Source organism: Lepidochelys kempii, chromosome 3, assembly GCF_965140285.1.
Source record: "Lepidochelys kempii isolate rLepKem1 chromosome 3, rLepKem1.hap1, whole genome shotgun sequence".
Taxonomy (NCBI): Eukaryota; Metazoa; Chordata; order Testudines; family Cheloniidae; genus Lepidochelys; species Lepidochelys kempii.
Genome location: NC_136382.1, coordinates 77585792 through 77603646, shown reverse-complemented (window position 1 = coordinate 77603646; position 17855 = coordinate 77585792). Strand labels below are relative to the sequence as shown.

Here is a 17855-nt window from a genome sequence, read left to right as displayed (position 1 = left end):
CCGGAGAGGGAGAGGAATTATTTAAGCTCAGTACCAATGTGGACACAAGAACAAATGGATATAAACTGGCCTCCGGGAAGTTTAGACTTGAAATTAGATGAAGGTTTCTAAACATCAGAGGAGTGAAGTTTTGGAATAGCCTTCCAAGGGAAGCAGTGGGGGCAAAAGATCTATCTGGCTTTAAGACTGAACTCGATAAGTTTATGGAGGAGATGGTATGATGGGATAACATGGTTTTGGTAATTAAATATTCATAGTAAATAGGCCTAATGGCCTGTGATGGGATGTTAGATGGGGTGGGATCTGAGTTACCCAGGAAAGAATTTTCTGTGGTATCTGGCTGGTGAATCTTGCCCATATGCTCAGGGTTTAGCTGATCGCCATATTTGGGGTCGGGAAGGAATTTTCCTCCAGGGCAGATTGGTAGAGGCCCTGGAGGTTTTTCGCCTTCCTCTGTAGTATGGGGCACAGGTCACTTGCTGGAGGATTCTCTTCTCCTTGAAGTCTTTAAACCACAATTTGAGTACTTCAATAGCTCAGACATAGGTGAGAGGTTTTTCGCAGGAGTGGGTGGGTGAAATTCTGTGGCCTGCGTTGTGCAGGAGGTCAGACTAGATGATCATAATGTTCCCTTCTGACCTTAGTAACTATGAATCTATAAGAAGCTGCTAGAATCAATTAAGGCTGGCTAATCAGGGCACCTGGGTTTTAAAAAGGAGCTCACTTCAGTTTGTGGTGTGCATGTGAGGAGGTGGGAGCAAGAGGCACTAGGAGCTGAGAGTGAGAACATGGACTGTTGGAGGACTGAGGTGTAAAAGCATTATCAGACACCAGGAGGAAGGTCCTATGGTGAGGATAAAGAAGGTGTTGGGAGGAGGCCATGGGGAAGTAGCCCAGGGAGTTGTAGCTGTCTCACAGCTGTTCCAGGAGGCACTCTAGACAGCTGCATTGCACAGGGCCCTGGGCTGGAACCCGGAGTAGGGGGCGGGCCCGGGTTCCCCCCAAATCCTCCCAACTCCTGGTCAGACACAGGAGGAGTCGACCTGGACTGTGAGTTCAGAAAAACGGCCAAGCTGAGGGCTGCCGTGAAGCTCCAAGGTGAGCAAATCCGCCAATAAGCGCAAGACCCACCAAGGTAGAGGAGGAACTTTGTCACACTTTTAAAAAATGATTATCTATTCTTTGTTTACATCAGGTCATTCCTAAAGAAGTTCAGCAGCTGGTGTTCACAATCCCTATTTTTGAACCTTTGCCTTCCCAATATTACATTCGAGCTGTATCTGATAGATGGTTAGGAGCAGAGGCTGTTTGTATCATAAATTTTCAGCATCTGATTCTACCAGAGAGACATCCACCTCACACAGGTAAAGTTATAACTATAAACCTTATTGTTTTGTTTCCTTAAAGATTTGTTTGAACTAGTCTTGCTAATATAAATTTTCATTATTTCCATGCAATAGTGGAAATCCAACTCTCTTAGTTTTAGTGAAAAAAGTGTGTGTAGGGAGGGGTTCATTTTTTGTCATGGATTTGTTTGTATTTTTGAGGCTAACAACAACCCTATTACTAACTTTAAATATGTTTGTCTTCACTTCCAAAAAGCTTAATTCTTCTTAACATATTCCTGCTTTTTAGCAACTCCATGCTCAACATCAAGAGCAGGAGAAGTATTATTGTATCATAAAAAATAAGCCAAATTGTGCTCTCATTTTTCTTAAATTGAAGTTATATTTTTCGTATGTGACTGCAAATTCATAATCTTATGTCTTAATGTTTCTCTAAAATTATGGATCCCCCATTCCTCTAACATTTGGCAGAGGAGAGCAGTTTATGCTGAACTTCTTTATAAATTAATTTCATTACGCATACTATGCATGTCTCAAGGTTTATTTATAGGCCCACCTGTTCACTCAGCCAACAGTTCCTTTTCTCCTTGACTGTCTGTGGAGCTGAACTATCTGTTGCTTTAGATATTAGCTTGTCAGCTCTTCCATTTTATTTCACATCAGAGATAATGGTTTTAAATGGTAGCTTACACTTTCTTACAAGGCTTAACAAACATTTTGTAAAGTATTGGATTATTTATTTTTCAATTTTTCTTGTGCTCATTTAGTACAGTAGATCTCTGAAATATTTTAGCATTGTCACAAGATTATCATTATTATATTGATGCATATTTTCAGGTAGCATGGTTTCATCAGACATATTATATAGTCACACCTCATATATTCTGTGTTCATTCCATGGCTACGTCTACATTTACGGCGACACATAGAAGTACAGACACTGCACACCCTAGCATGGGTATAAATAGTAGTGTACATAGTGAGGCACTGCTTAGTGAGTAAAGAAAATACACACCTGAACCTTAGGGTATATATCCTACACGGCTGTCTACATGCCCAAGCAGTACTTTTCACATCTACTGTATTATTTTTAGCAGTGTAGTGTCCCACTGCCTTCCTGCTGCCAGAGTCTTTCCCACCGCAGGGAAAGTCTCCAGCAGTGGGGAAAGGCTCTAGCAGGAGGAAGGTCCTCACTGCCTGTCTTTCCTTGCCGCAGGGAGTTGCCGCAGCTTTTCCCCATTGCCTCACCACTGCCAGAGCCTTTCACGCCACACATAGCTATACACCGCAGTGTAGATGCCACCCTACTTTTCATTTCGCAGCGAGTATCTACACATACCCTACACACCGCCACAAGCATAGAAAAGGCGTATAACCAATTATCTGGAAGAGGGAGTACACAGCGCCTTAGTGAATGATTCATACTAAAGTGGATGTAATTACAAACTCCAGAGAGGACAGGAACCTGAATATAAGCATAAGTACTATATACGATATGATTTATTCTGGAAAAATGAAAGGTTAATATCTCCAAGGGAAATTAATTTAAAACACAATGGGGAAGAGTAAGCTGAAAAACAATATTAGTGAAAGAAACTTAGGGTATGTCTATACAGCAGTGTAAACTTCGGGTTAGTGCAACTCGAGTCAGCTGATCCATGTCAGGAAATTTTGGGCTTCAGCATCTACACTGCATTTTAACCCTAGGTTAAGGATTTTCTGACCCATAATTGAACCTAGGGCTCTGGCATCCACAATGCAGTGCCACAGACCTGAGAGTCTATCTCAGAGTGCATAGCGCCCCACTCCCATGTTGACACTGTAGCCCTCTGAATGTGTTGAACTGTGGGAAAACTCTACTGCCCACCTTGTTTCCTAACTGTGACAGTGCAATTGGTGGGACTTGGGTGCCCATAAGGAGCACATGATACATAAACTGCATAATTAGCTTCTTTGATGGTTGTCTCAGTAGAATGACAGCAATTTGAGAAGTCTTTAAACTGAACTACCATCTCATCTGTGAATCAGGCTCTCCACCTCTCGGATGAGTCACCCTTGCAGGAAAATGCCCAGGTGGACCTGTTCTGAGCTAATTAGGACATCAGTCTCTAGGGCTGTTAAACCAGTAAAATGAATCTGCAATTCTTAATTTTTGAAATGGGCTATTTAATAAAGGTGGTTTGGGTTTTTTGTTTATTTTTGTCTGTCTAATTTGAAGTTTGACATAAAATGTAGGTTTCAGCAGAAAAACACACATACCCCAACCTGGCTGCTGCCATCTGTGAAGTGCATCCCCAGGTTCTAGCACCTCCCGGGAATCCCCAGGAGGCTCTGGGGAAGTTTTGGGGCTGGTGCCCACTCACTGCCTGCATAGTGTGTGTTGCGCGGGCGCTTCTACACAGCAGCCCCAAGGGGGGGGTGGCAGCCGGGAGCAAGGGACAGAGAGCAGAGTGGTATCAAGCGGCTGCCCGGCAGGGAGGGGGAGCGGCTGGGGTATTGAGGGTTATCCTCTCCCAGCCATGTTGAGCCAGGAGCTCTGCCGCTCCCCCTTCTTGCAGGGTAGCTGCTTAGTCCATACTCCGCTCTCTAGCCATCGCTCCTGACCCCTCCACCCCGCACTCCCTGGGGCTGCGTGTGCCACCACAGTCAGCTCTCTTTGCTAAAAGCTTCTTCTGTTTGGTCTCTGTTGAGAACCCTCCAGGCTCTCTGATAATGTGCTTGCCAGACCAGTGTGCAGCAGGCAAGGGGTTAATGTTGACCACAGCTGCTGCTGTCTGCAAAGGGAGGTGTGGCTTCCGTTTGGAATAGAGTGCAATTGACTGCCCCACAGATTGTCAGTATAGAGAGAACTAAGAAAGTTACCCCCAAGGAATTCTGGGATACATCCAGAAGACTTCTGGGACTCGAGTCACGTTGGGACCATGTGTGCACAGGAAAATAATAGGGTTCAGGCCCTAGGTCCTGTTTTAACACAGAGTTGGACCCTCCAGCCCTGCAGGGACCTGAGATTCGAGCCTTGCGTTAACACAGTTGGTATGTAGACACAAGGGGGGGGTTAGGCTTGAGCTCAGGCTTACATTGCTGTGTAGAAATACCCTGAATAGCAAGAGTGGGCAGTAAATTAGACATGAACTTATACTGTGATATTGCAACAAAGGAGGACACTGCAATTTTAGGCTGCATAACCAAAGACATCACATCTGTGTGTCTCTGTTGTGGTCATTTTTTAATGTTCAGTTCTAGCCTCCTCAATTTGGAGTGAGGAGAGAGAAAAATAACAAAAAAGATCAGGAGGCTTGAAGAATTTGAAGAAGCAGATTCTGCCAACCTTACTCAAGCTCAGTGTGGGGTAGAAAGGAATAATTATAAATTATTGGGTGCCAAGTAATTTTATGTTAAAAATTACTTCAAATATTTTATTTAGAGAAGCAAATGGCAGGCCAACTGTTATTAATCATTTCTCTTACTTCCAACAAAGGAGTGTGACTCCTACTGTTTTAGCTAGAGGGGTTCTAGAGGGGTTGATAGGAGTAAGAATCTATCTCTTAATCTTGCCTCATCTATTCCAATATTGCACTGACATCTTGAATAGTACCTTCCTGTGTGAGTTGTCCAACTGAAAGATATGGAAGTATTCACAAATTAAAGTGCTACTGGGTGTGAATAAGAGTCAGAATGTGGCTCTAAGAAAGTTCAATGTGGCAAGGAAGTGATTACAGAGGCAAGATAATATTTTACCTTCTGATGAGAAGTTTAGAAACCAAAGAAGTAAAGGATTATTTAGAGAGATGCTATACAAAAAGATTTAGCTGTGAATAATTAAATGAAATTAAGAAACAGACAATTGAAGATGACAAACAGGAAAAATGTACTCACAAGAGTTGTCAGGTGGTGAAATGGTAACCTTAGGGAAGCAGTGGAAGTCCCATTGCTTGGGACATGAAAACTAGATTTGACAAAATATCGCTAAATGAGCAACAATCCTGTGTTGCCATAAAAAGGGCAACCTTTTATGTCTTTTTTCTAACCCTGACTTATGAGATTCTTTATTTCTGAGGAGACCTTTAGGGGGACATTTACGTATGAATGAAATGATTTATTTGCTTGTTACCTTGATCAAAGAAGTTCAGTTGTTTACAACAGAAATCCAGTCCGTTTCGAGGCATTTATTCCTGAGCATAGAAAGCATGGCAATATGCCTTGGAAACTAGGTTTTCGGTCCTCAGCTTCATCAAAACCTAATTCCTATAAGCAAAGTATAGGTGTAAACAAATTGAGGGCATGTAGGCTTGATCACGTTTTTCAGAGAATACCTTTGGGACTTAAAATATTTTTAGTCTTTCACAGCTGGAAATTTAACCTGGCTGTAAAACTTTTTTTTTTTTTCAAAAAAAACCTCCAAAAACCAAATAAATAAATGTAATTGATTTTTTTTTCTTGAAAAATATCTCGTTGAAAATTGGAAACGTTTTGACCAGCTCTACTAAAAGTATATATATTATAGCAGAGAGATCTCATACAGCATCATGCATCCAATTTCAACCTCAGCATTGATTATCATGCACATTGTAGGGAGAGTGGTCACTTTGGATGAGCTATTACCAGCAGGAGAGTGAGTTTGTGTGTGTATGGGGGTGGGGGGGTGAGAAAACCTGAATTTGTGCTGGAAATGGCCCACCTTGATTATCATGCACATTGTAGGGAAAGTGGTCACTTTGGATGAGCTATTACCAGCAGGATAGTGAGTTTGTGCATGTGTTTTTTGGAGGGGGGTGAGGGGGTGAGAGAACCTGGATTTGTGCAGGAAATGGCCCAACTTGATGATCATGCACATTGTGTAGAGAGTTGTCACTTTGGATGGGCTATCACCAGCAGGAGAGTGAATTTGTGTGTGGTGGGGTGGAGGGTGAGAAAACCTGGATTTGTGCTGGAAATGGCCCAATTTGATGATCACTTTAGATAAGCTATTACCAGCAGGACAGTGGGGTGGGAGGAGGTATTGTTTCATATTCTCTGTGTGTATATAAAGTCTGCTGCAGTTTCCACGATATGCATCCGATGAAGTGAGCTGTAGCTCACGAAAGCTCATGCTCAAATAAATTGGTTAGTCTCTAAGGTGCCACAAGTACTCCTTTTCTTTTTGCAAACCTCAGCATTAGTGATTGAGTCATGTTTTTTGGCACAGAAGCATATGTTTGTTCGTTTTTTTCTGGATACTTAAAATGCCGTATACATTCAATGTGCCTGATGTCATTGTAAAGCCCTTCCACTGTAATCACATTTGGCTCATTTAGAAGTCTGTTAAATGGGAGCATTCAGAAATATTCACTTCCAGTATAGTGTTTTCTTTCGGCATACATAAACTCACATGTGTTTGTGAAGTGTTCAGCTATTGTTATGCGGTACCTGTGCTGTCTGGAAAGGCATGTGTAACCTTTTTACCTAATTGACCATTGACTGCTATTCAGAAAAAATAGTAAGATATTTACACATCACCGGTTATGGAGCCCTTAGGATTTATGGTAATTGATTTCAATTCTCATCTGGTTCCCACTCAGCAGTGAAGTACTTAGAGGCCCTGTTGAGGGGGGGAACCTTCTCTCCTCTCAACAGACCCCAAGAAATCACAGATTTAGTGGGAATGATAAAACAGACATAAGGTATCAGTGAAAAGCATGTGAAGAATATTAGGCATCACAACCTCAGCAGATTTTATTACTCCTATGGCTTACCTTAATGTGGGGCACCCTGAAAAGACAATGAGATCTCCAGCCACAAAAAAAAAACTTCAAAGAAAGCATCTGCATAACAGAATCATTGCAAGTCTCTTTAATTTGATAGGAATCTAAATCTAATCTGGTTATATGTATCAGCTTCCAAATTCCACAGTCTCTAATTGTTTGGGTAGCGGATATCTCCAAGATATGTCAAGAGTCATATAATGAAGGGATGTTTGGGTTTTGTATGTGTATTTGTATCTCTTTATTTATCTATCATATCGTATAAGAAATTGCCTATAAAGAGTTCAAAAATAAGTTGTTTCCCATCAAAGCACAAGTTCATACCTAACCAACATCTGATTACTTTAGTCTTACAATATTTTACAAGGCTGCATATTTTGACATGTACTAATGATTGCTTCATAATTTTAGAACTACTGGATCTTCAGCCTTTGCCTATCAGAGCTTTGGGATGTCGAGAGTATGAAACCCTTTACAAATTCACCCATTTCAACCCTATCCAGACGCAGATATTTCATACGCTCTATCATACAGACTGTAATGTTCTTCTTGGAGCCCCCACAGGTTCTGGAAAGACTGTTGCAGCTGAGTTAGCTATCTTCAGAATTTTCAACAAGTATCCCACATCTAAGGTTTGTGAAATGTTTACTAGAAATATGCAATGTCTGTATACTTTTTTCAGCAATCCCAAACTTCACAAAAATTAGGAGTATTACTATGCTATATAAAAAGTATATTCTACCATGCTTTAAATGCATATTGAGATTCTTTTTCCGGGGAGTTCTCTGCATCCATGATGAATTTCTTTGTACGGTTTTGTTCAATATCTGCATCAGTGATTTAGATAATTGCATAGAGAGTACACTTATAAAGTTTGTGGACAATACCAAGAAGGGAGGGGTTGCAAGTGTTTTGGAGGATAAGTTTAATATTCAAAATGATCTGTACAAACTGGAGAAATGATCTGAAGTAAATAGGATGAAATTCAATAAGAGGAAATGTAAAGTACTCCACTTAAACAGGAACATCAGTTGTACACATACAAAATGCATAGTAAGGCATACTGCAGAAAAGGGATTTGGGGGTGTCATAAAAATAAAGGGAAGGGTAAACCCCTTTAAAATCCCTCCTGGCCAGAGGAAAAATCCTCTCACCTGTAAAGGGTTAAGAAGCTAAAGGTAACCTCGCTGACACCTGACCAAAATGACCAATGAGGAGACAAGATACTTTCAAAAGCTGGGAGGAGGGAGAGAAACAAAGGGTCTGTGTCTGTCGGTATGCTGCTTTGCCGGCGATAGAACAGGAATGGAGTTTTAGAACTTTTAGTAAGTAATCTAGCTAGGTATGCGTTAGATTATGATTTCTTTAAATGGCTGAGAAAAGAATTGTGCTGAATAGAATGACTATTTCTGTCTGTGTGTCTTTTTTGTAACTTAAGGTTTTGCCTAGAGGGATTCTCTATGTTTTGAATCTAATTACCCTGTAAGGTATCTACCACCCTGATTTTACAGGGGTGATTCCTTTACTCCTGTTTACTTCTATTTCTATTAAAAGTCTTCTTGTAAGAAAACTGAACGCTTTTTCACTGTTCTCAGATCCGAGGGTTTGGGTCTGTGGTCACCTATGCAAATTGGTGAGGATTTTTACCAAACCTTTCCCAGGAAGTGGGGTGCAAGGATTGGGAGGATTCTGTGGGGAAAGACATGTCCAAACTACGTTTCCCAGTAAACCCAGTTAAAGTTTGGTGGTGGCAGTGGTTATTCCAAGGACAAAAGATAAAATTAATTTGTACCTTGGGGAAGTTTTAACCTAAGCTGGTAAAACTAAGCTTAGGAGGTTTTCATGCAGGTCCCCACATCTGTACCCTAGAGTTCAGAGTGGGGGAGGAACCTTGACAGGGGGCCATAGTTGATCACAAGCTAAATATGAGTGAACAGCGTAACACTGTCGCAAAAAAAGCGAACATCTTTCTGGGATATTTTAGCAGGAGTATTGTAAGTAAGACAGGAGAAGTAATTCTTCCACTCTACTCCGCACTGATTGGGCCTCATCTGGAATATTGCATCCAGTTCTTGATGCCACATTCAGGAAAGAGGTGGATAAATTGGAGAAAGTCCAGAGAAGAGCAACAAAAATGATTAAAGGTCTAGAAAACATGACCTATGAGGAAAGATTGAAAAAAAAAATTGGTTTGTTTTAGTTTAGATAAGAGATAACCGAGGGGGGATATAACAGTTTTCAAGTACAAAGTCGTCACAAGGAGGAGGGAGAAAAAAAATTTTTGTTAACCTCGGAGCAATGGGCTTAAATTGCAGCAAGGGCAATTTAGGTTGGATATTAGGAAAAACTTCCTGTCAGAGTGGTTAAACACTGCAATAAATTGCTAGGGAAGTTGTGGAATCTCCATCATTGGAGGTTTGTAAGAGCAGGTTAGACAAACACCTGTCAGGGATGGCCTACTAGATAATACTTAGTCCTCCCTTGAGTTCAGGGGACTGGACTAGAAGACCTCTTGAGGTCCCTTCTAGTCCTCTGATTCTATGAAAGTCAATTAGATGATTTAGCCACAAAACTCCCACTGAAATTTGCTTTGGAAATCTCAATCTGTATGTGTAAACTTGTTAGTAATAGCTGAGGTGGACCAAGAGAGAATTGTAAAATACTGATAAAATATAAGTTTTGAGTGAATCCATAGTTTTTCATATTGGACCTTCATACCACAATAAACAGCTATTAAAGGAATATTAAGAAATCTTGCTTAATAAATCAGTTTTCAAAATGTATAGGCCAGATTATCAAAAGTGCATCTGAACTTTTCACACACTCAGTACATGTGTATCAGTTTTCGCATGTTCAAACGTACACTCATGCTTTAAAAAACCTGACCCTAAATTTTTAAATGAATAGGTAAGCGGGTTTTTCGCAGGAGTGGGTGGGTGAGATTCTGTGGCCTGCGTTGTGCAGGAGTCGGACTAGATGATCATAATGGTCCCTTCTGACCTTAGTATCTATGAATCTTGTAAAAACTATGCCAGTGTACTTCAGCACACAGAAAATACTTCTCTGGGGAAGTCTTGTGAGGTTTCTTTAAAAGTAGAAAATTTTAAAATGAATTTTAAATGATTTTAGTGATAAAACTAAAGAGATAGAAATCATGTAAGATGATGATATACTAGGAATTCTAGTTATTTTTGTTTGGATTTGGTGCATTAATTTCAGAATCTCAGTTTTCAGGTTTTATGTTCTCAGCAATAAATGGCAATACTTTATGTAGGTCATTTTATAATGACACATTTGTTTGCTTTTTAAAGGTGTAATGATAGTATCACAGTTTTATAAATTACTCTTTTTATTTATTAATATATATGAATGTTATTGGCTCAAGGAGCAAAAGAATTTTTGAAAGTATTAAGTCTATCTTCATTAGAATCCTGTTGTAAATTACTAAATGTAATTTTAAGAATTATGCCTTAATCATTTATACTTAATAAGTTAAGTCCTTAGAGGCATAAAAGAAAATAATGCTTTGTAAATTAAAATTTTACACAGCTTTTTCTTGTTTAATTCTGCTTTTGTGTGTGTGTGTGTGTTCGCAGGCAGTATACATTGCTCCCTTAAAAGCACTGGTACGAGAGAGAATTGAAGATTGGAAAGTCAGGATTGAAGAAAAACTTGGTAAAAAGTATGTTTCTCCCAGAACAGTCCTGCAAGAGTGGAGAAACTCTGTTGAATATTTTTTAGTATCTTTCTGTTTAGTCAAATATATTTTATCTTTCAAACTGTACCAATGCTCCCTATAAAAAGTCTGAATGTATCATAGCAAACACACACTACATAGAAAAAAAAATAAGTGACACAAAAATGGATGTATGTATGTATTCAGTGTAGTTGAATACATTGCCAGTTTTCCTTGTTTTCTCTAGATGGGCAAGCTAACAAGTTCAATTTCCCTTTCTATTATCTTTGTCTTTTTTCAAGTTGCAGTTCAGAATTACCCTTCCTTCAAAGATTTATTTACAAGATCTCTTGTAAGTTGTGTAACCTGTCTACAGCAATGTTCATGTATGATCGTCCATTCTTGCATTCCTCCATTCTTGCATTTTTTGTGCACCTATAATTACCATTGGCTTCATCAGGAGTTTGGTATACTCAAGAAGTGCAGGATTGCCCTTTGACACAAAGGGTATATGAATAGTTTTAGCCCTTTCTAAAATTGTCCATAATTATCAACAATTTCCAAGTGTGGATTATTTATGGCCAGATTTTGCAATCCTTACTCATGCTGATTAATAATTTACTCCTCAAGTAGTTTAATGGATTTAAATAGAACTGCTCCTTGGAGAAGGTACCGCTCTGAGTGTAAATATGTCAGAATCTGGCCTTTACTAAAAGGCAGTTATTTCATTATATTTTCTGTGATTTGTTTTAATGGGGTATGTGAATAAATTAATTGTCCTGATGATTTTGAAAGCTTTTTTTTTTTTTTGAATGATTTTCTTTGTGAAATTAGCCCCATAGCTGGTGATGTAAACATTGATTTGGGGAGATAAATTTTACTACATGGAATTTTTAGGAAGTGTGAAATTAGGCAGTAGAACTGGCAAAGAAGTTGCCATAAAAAATGTCAAATAAAAGGATAACATTCAGTCTAAAAGAACCAAGTATCTCAAGGTTAGCCTGACCTAAGTCAGTAAATTGGCATAGAAGAAATGGGATAGGTGTCAAACCAATGAAAAGACAAGCTAGCCCCCAACAGCAAGAATTAACTCTAAGCTAGTGCCAAACATGCAGAAAAAGAAAACGAGTGGCAGATTTCAGAAAAAAGAGGAGGGGACCAAAACTTGGTTAGGAATAGAGAAATAAATAAATGGCATTTTCAATGGTAGCCATCAAAAAAGGGTGAGTTTAAGAGCCAAGGACTGTCAGGACTACCTTGACTGTCCCTGCTGCAGAGTTCTAATAGAACCTAGAGAGCAGAGGTGCTGCTACCTAACCTCTCACAGATAGTCATCACTGCTAGGCAGGTTGTACAGGGCAATATACAGCCACTAGAAGATATATAGGAAGGGCTTAACATACAGCTTCTGAAAGGCTCTTTTGACTTGCAATTAATATCCATAGTAATATTCATTTATCTTTTTTGCATCAGTCTCTACCTTACAAAGTTATGAATAGTTTTGACATCCAAGTAAACTTTTCTTTCTCTATGATATTGCTAAGAAAAGTAAAATAATTTGAAAGTGAAGAAGTTTAAAGACATATTTTCTTAGAATTTTTTTAATTTGTTTTTGTTTGCCAGGGCCATTCAGCCAAGAACACCAGTTTTATTTTTTATTTTGTTTAAGAGTTAATATTTGGACACACCTAACCCAAGAGGTTAGAAAGCTTCATTGGTTTAAAAATAGAGTTTTATCCAGTCACAATGACCATTTCACTCATTACAGGATAGTAGAATTGACAGGGGATGTGACGCCTGATATGAGAGCTATTGCCCAAGCTGACCTTATTGTGACTACACCAGAGAAGTGGGATGGGGTCAGTAGAAGTTGGCAAAACAGGAGCTATGTTCAGAAAGTTGCCATTCTCATCATAGATGAGATCCATCTGCTAGGTAAGCATCGTTTCTTATCACAATTGTTGCTGAATTTGAAAGTGTGTTCTTACAATAGACTTGCATGGAGTTCTAAACATTTGGATTTATTAAATTTTAATACACATTTCTCTTCTTGCCCAGGGGATGAGAGAGGCCCAGTATTGGAAGTTATTGTGTCTCGGACTAACTTCATCTCATCTCACACAGAAAAGCCTGTAAGAGTAGTTGGTTTATCCACAGCATTAGCGAATGCCAGAGACCTTGCTGACTGGCTAAATATTAATCAGGTATGTGGAAAATTTCTGAAGAAGACATTTGTACATATCTGTGCTGTGCATAGTAATATTTCCAAAATAATTTAAGCTTCAACTGAAAGTGTTTATATTTCCAATTTAGATGGGTCTGTTCAACTTCCGACCATCTGTACGTCCAGTTCCATTGGAAGTACACATTCAGGGCTTCCCTGGCCAGCATTATTGTCCTCGCATGGCTAGTATGAATAAACCTGCATTTCAGGGTAAGCTGCCAAAACCAGGACATTTCATACATTCAGTTAAAAAAAGGAGGGGAGGCGGGGGAGGGATTTTAGCCATTTTGCATAGGCCATTGAGACACATTTACAACACGTTTGTATGTTTTCTTGGGGTGTTTAGGGAGATCTGTTTCTCTTGATGACCCAAAAACTATTTATCTCAAACATCAGGTATGGTGTTAATTCAGCATACATCAGAGGAATTGAAACACATTTGGACCAGAATCAGTAAACTTTGTGTTTATGAAGAGAGATGTTCTAAAATGAAAATGTATTTTCTTAGGGTTCAGCACTGTAAAAACACATTTTTGTAAAAGTATTTGAGATTTAGAAAGTAATAAAACCATTCACAGTATTTATCTGATTAGGTATTTTCTTACAGATCACTGTAAATAAGATTTACTGTACGTGGCATTTAATTTCAGAAAGGGGAACTATGCAAAAATGAGGAGGTTAGTTAAACAGAAATTAAAAGGTACAGTGACTAGAGTGAAATCCCTGAAAGCTGCATGGACACTTTTCAAAGACACCATAATAGAGGCTCAACTTAAATGTATACCCCAAATTAAAAAACACAGTAAAAGAACTAAAAAAGAGCCACTGTGGCTTAACAACCATGTAAAAGAAGCAGTGAGAGATAAAAAGTGGAAGTCAAATCCTAGTGAGATAAATAGAAAGGAGCATAAACACTGCCAAATTAAATGTAAAAATATAATAAGAAAAGCCAAAAAGGAGTTTGAAGAACAGCTAGCCAAAAACTCAAAAGGTAATAACAAAATGTTTTTGAAGTACGTCAGAAGCAGAAAGCCTGCTAAACAACCAGTGGGGCCCCTGGACGATCGAGATACAAAAGGAGCACTTGAAGAATATAAAGTCATCACAGAGAAACTAAATGAAATCTTTGCTTCAGTGTTCACAGCTGAGGATGTTAGGGAGATTCCCAAACCTGAGCCATCTTTTTCTAGGTTACAAATCTGACGAATTGTCACAGATTGAAGTGTCACTAGAGGAGGTTTTGGAATTAATTGAGAAACATAACCGTAACAAGTCACTGGGACCAGATGGCATTCACCCAAGAGTTCTGAAAGAACTCAAGTGTGAAATTGCAGAACTATTAACTATGGTTTGTAAACTGTCCTTTAATCAGCTACTGTACCCAATGACTGGAAGATAGCTAATGTAACTCCAATATTTAAGAAGGGCTCTAAAGGTGATCCTGGCAATTACAGACCAGTAAGTCTAACATCAGTACCAGGCAAATTCATTGAAACAATAGTAAAGAATAACATTGTCAGACCCATATAAGAACATAAATTGTCGTGCAAAAGTCAACAAGGTTTCTGTAAAGGGAGATCATGTCTTCCTAATCTATTAGAGTTCTTTGAGGGGGTCAACAAATGTGGAAAAGGGGGATCCAGTGGACATAGGGTACTTAGATTTCCAGAAAGCCTTTGACAAGGACCCTTACCAAAGGCTCTTATGTAAATTAAGTTGTCATGGAATAAGAGGGAAGATCCTTTCATGGGTTGAGAACTAGTTAAAATACAGGGAACAAAGGGTAGGAATAAATGGTAAATTTTCAGAATGGAGAGGGGTAACTAGTGTGTTCCCCAAGGGTCAGTCCTAAGACCAATCCTATTCAACATATTCATAAATGATCTGGAGAAAGGGGTAAACAGTGAGGTAGCAAAGTTTGCAGATGTTACTAAACTGATCAAGATAGTTAAGATCAAAGCAGACTGTGAAGAACTTCAAAAAGATCTCGCCAAACTAAGTGATTGGGCAATAAAATGGCAAATGAAATTTAATGTGGATAAATGTAAAGTAATGCACATTGGAAAAAATACCCCCAACTATACATACAATATGATAGGGGCTAATTTATCTACAACTAATCAGGAGAAAGATCTTGGAGTCATCGTGGATAGCTCTCTGAAGACATCCATGCAGTGTGCAGCCGCAGTCAAAAAAGCAAACAGGATGTTAGGAATCATTTAAAAAGGGGTAGCGAATAAGACAGAGAATATCTTATTGCCCTTATATAAATCCATGATACTCCCACATCTTGAATACTGCATACAGATGTGGTCTCCTCATCTCAAAAAAGATATACTGGCATTAGAAAAGGTTCAGAGAAGGGCAACTAAAATTATTAGAGGTTTGGAACGGGTCCAATATGAGAAGAGATTAAAGAGGCTAGGACTTTTCAGCTTGAAAAAGAGGAGACTAAGGGGGGATATGATAGAGGTATATAAGATCATGAGTGCTGTGGAGCAAGTGAATAAGGAAAGCCTCTGTTTGTCAGAGGGTGGAGATGGTTGGTAGGAGAGAGATATCTTGATCATTACCTGTTAGGTTCACTCCCTCTGGGGCACCTGGCATTGGCCACTGTCGGTAGACTGGATACTGGGCTGGATGGACCTTTGGTCTGACCCAGTATGGCCATTCTTATGTTCTTACGTTTTTATTTAAAAAAAATTATGAACAGAAGTTACAAGTCAAGCTAACCTCACATAATTGTAATTTCAAGGTTATAACCATAAAATTCAGCACTTTCCATTCGTCTAGATTTGCTTCTGTTTTCAATTTTTTATTCTTAACAAAGGTGGCAGGCAGGACAGATTTAAGAAAAACTCTCATATTTTATTGAAACGTTTTGTTTTGGTTACATAAAGAATATTTATTATATCAATTAAAAATAACCTCCAAAATAAATTTTGTAATGTGAACTGCTGTTGATTGTGCGGTGACAGTTGTGAGGTGACTTTTTAACTGCTCTAATTAGACTTATGACAGAAGCAAAGTATTGATTGTGGACCAGAGACCAATTTTGGCAGTTCGTATTATTTACACCTCCACGGGAGTATTGTACAAAAACACTAATGAACAATAAATCTGTCTTGGGCTTTTCAGCCACACCTGTTCCTGAAGCAACAAAAATCCATTAGATGTCAAGCTTTAAAAAAAAAAAATAGATATATCGGCATCTATAATTGTAAGACATACAAGTTATACTATGTATTTATATAATTTTACAAGGATATACATAGATTTCTGTAAGATTCATACACACACACACACAGAGTATTACCAGCAAATTGAGAGACAATACCTCCTCCCACCCCACTCTCCTGCTGGTAATAGCTTATCTAAAGTGTTCATCAAGTTGGGCCATTTCCAGCACAAATCCAGGTTTTCTCACCCTCCGCCCCCCCCCCACACAAACTCACTCTCCTGCTGGTAATAGCCCATCCAAAGTGACCACTCTCTTTAAAATGTGTATGATAATCAAGGTGGGCCATTTCCAGCACAAATCCAGGTTTTCTCACCCTCCACCCCCCCACACACAAACTCACTCTCCTGCTGGTAATAGCCCATCCAAAGTGACCACTCTCTTTAAAATGTGTATGATAATCAAGGTGGGCCATTTCCAGCACAAATCCAGGTTTTCTCACCCCCTCACCCCCCTCCAAAAACCACACACACAAACTCACGCTCCTGCTGGTAATAGCTCATCCAAAGTGACCACCCTCTTCAAAATGTGTATGATAATCAAGGTGGGCCATTTCCAGCACAAATCCAGGTTTTCTCACCCCCCCCCCCCACACACACACACACTCCTGCTGGCAATAGCTCATCCAAACTGACCACTCTCCTTACAATGTGCATGATAATCAAGGTGGGCCATTTCCAGCATAAATCCAAGTTTAACCAGAACGTCGGGGGGAGGGAGGGGGTAGAAAAAAAGAAGGGGAAATAGGCTACCTTGCATAATGACTTAGCCACTCCCAGTCTCTATTTAAGCCTAAATTAATAGTATCCAATTTGCAAATGAATTCCAATTCAGCAGTTTCTCGCTGGAGTCTGGATTTGAAGTTTTTTTGTTGTAAGATAGCGACCTTCATGTCTGTGATTGCGTGACCAGAGAGATTGAAGTGTTCTCCGACTGGTTTATGAATGTTATAATTCTTAACATCTGATTTGTGTCCATTTATTCTTTTACGTAGAGATTGTCCAGTTTGACCAATGTACATGGCAGAGGGGCATTGCTGGCACATGATGGCATATATCACATTGGTGGATGTGCAGGTGAACGAGCCTCTGATAGTGTGGCTGATGTTATTAGGCCCTTTGGTGTCCCCCGAATAGATATGTGGGCACAGTTGGCAGCGGGCTTTGTTGCAAGGATAGGTCCCTGGGTTAGTGGTTCTGTTGTGGGGTATGTGGTTGTTGGTGAGTATTTGCTTCAGGTTGGAGGGCTGTCTGTAGGCAAGGACTGGCCTGTCTCCCAATATTTGTGAGAGTGTTGGGTCATCCTTCAGGATAGGTTGTAGATCCTTAATAATGCGTTGGAGGGGTTTTAGTTGGGGGCTGAAGGTGACGGCTAGTGGCGTTCTGTTATTTTCTTTGTTAGGCCTGTCCTGTAGTAGGTGACTTCTGGGAACTCTTCTGGCTCTATCAATCTGTTTCTTCACTTCCGCAGGTGGGTATTGTAGTTGTAAGAATGCTTGATAGAGATCTTGTAGGTGTTTGTCTCTGTCTGAGGGGTTGGAGCAAATGCGGTTGTATCGCATGGGATGGAAATTGTTGAAATCATGGTGGAATTCCTCAAGGGCTTCTTTTCCATGGGTCCAGATGATGAA

The 17855-nt window shown here is 39.5% G+C and overlaps 1 protein-coding gene across 6 annotated transcripts in view; it reads left to right on the top strand.

Annotated features, from left to right (window-relative positions):
• The window catches only part of ASCC3 (activating signal cointegrator 1 complex subunit 3), a 508218-nt gene that overhangs the window by 380768 nt on the left and 109595 nt on the right, over positions 1 to 17855 (top strand). For all 6 annotated transcript variants that reach the window (XM_073336864.2, XM_073336863.2, XM_073336867.2 and 3 more), the window contains 6 exons: positions 1196 to 1364; positions 7499 to 7719; positions 10684 to 10769; positions 12532 to 12698; positions 12822 to 12967; positions 13077 to 13197. In XM_073336864.2, coding sequence (XP_073192965.2) covers positions 1196 to 1364; positions 7499 to 7719; positions 10684 to 10769; positions 12532 to 12698; positions 12822 to 12967; positions 13077 to 13197 — 910 coding nt within the window. The remainder of the gene's footprint in view (positions 1 to 1195; positions 1365 to 7498; positions 7720 to 10683; positions 10770 to 12531; positions 12699 to 12821; positions 12968 to 13076; positions 13198 to 17855) is intronic.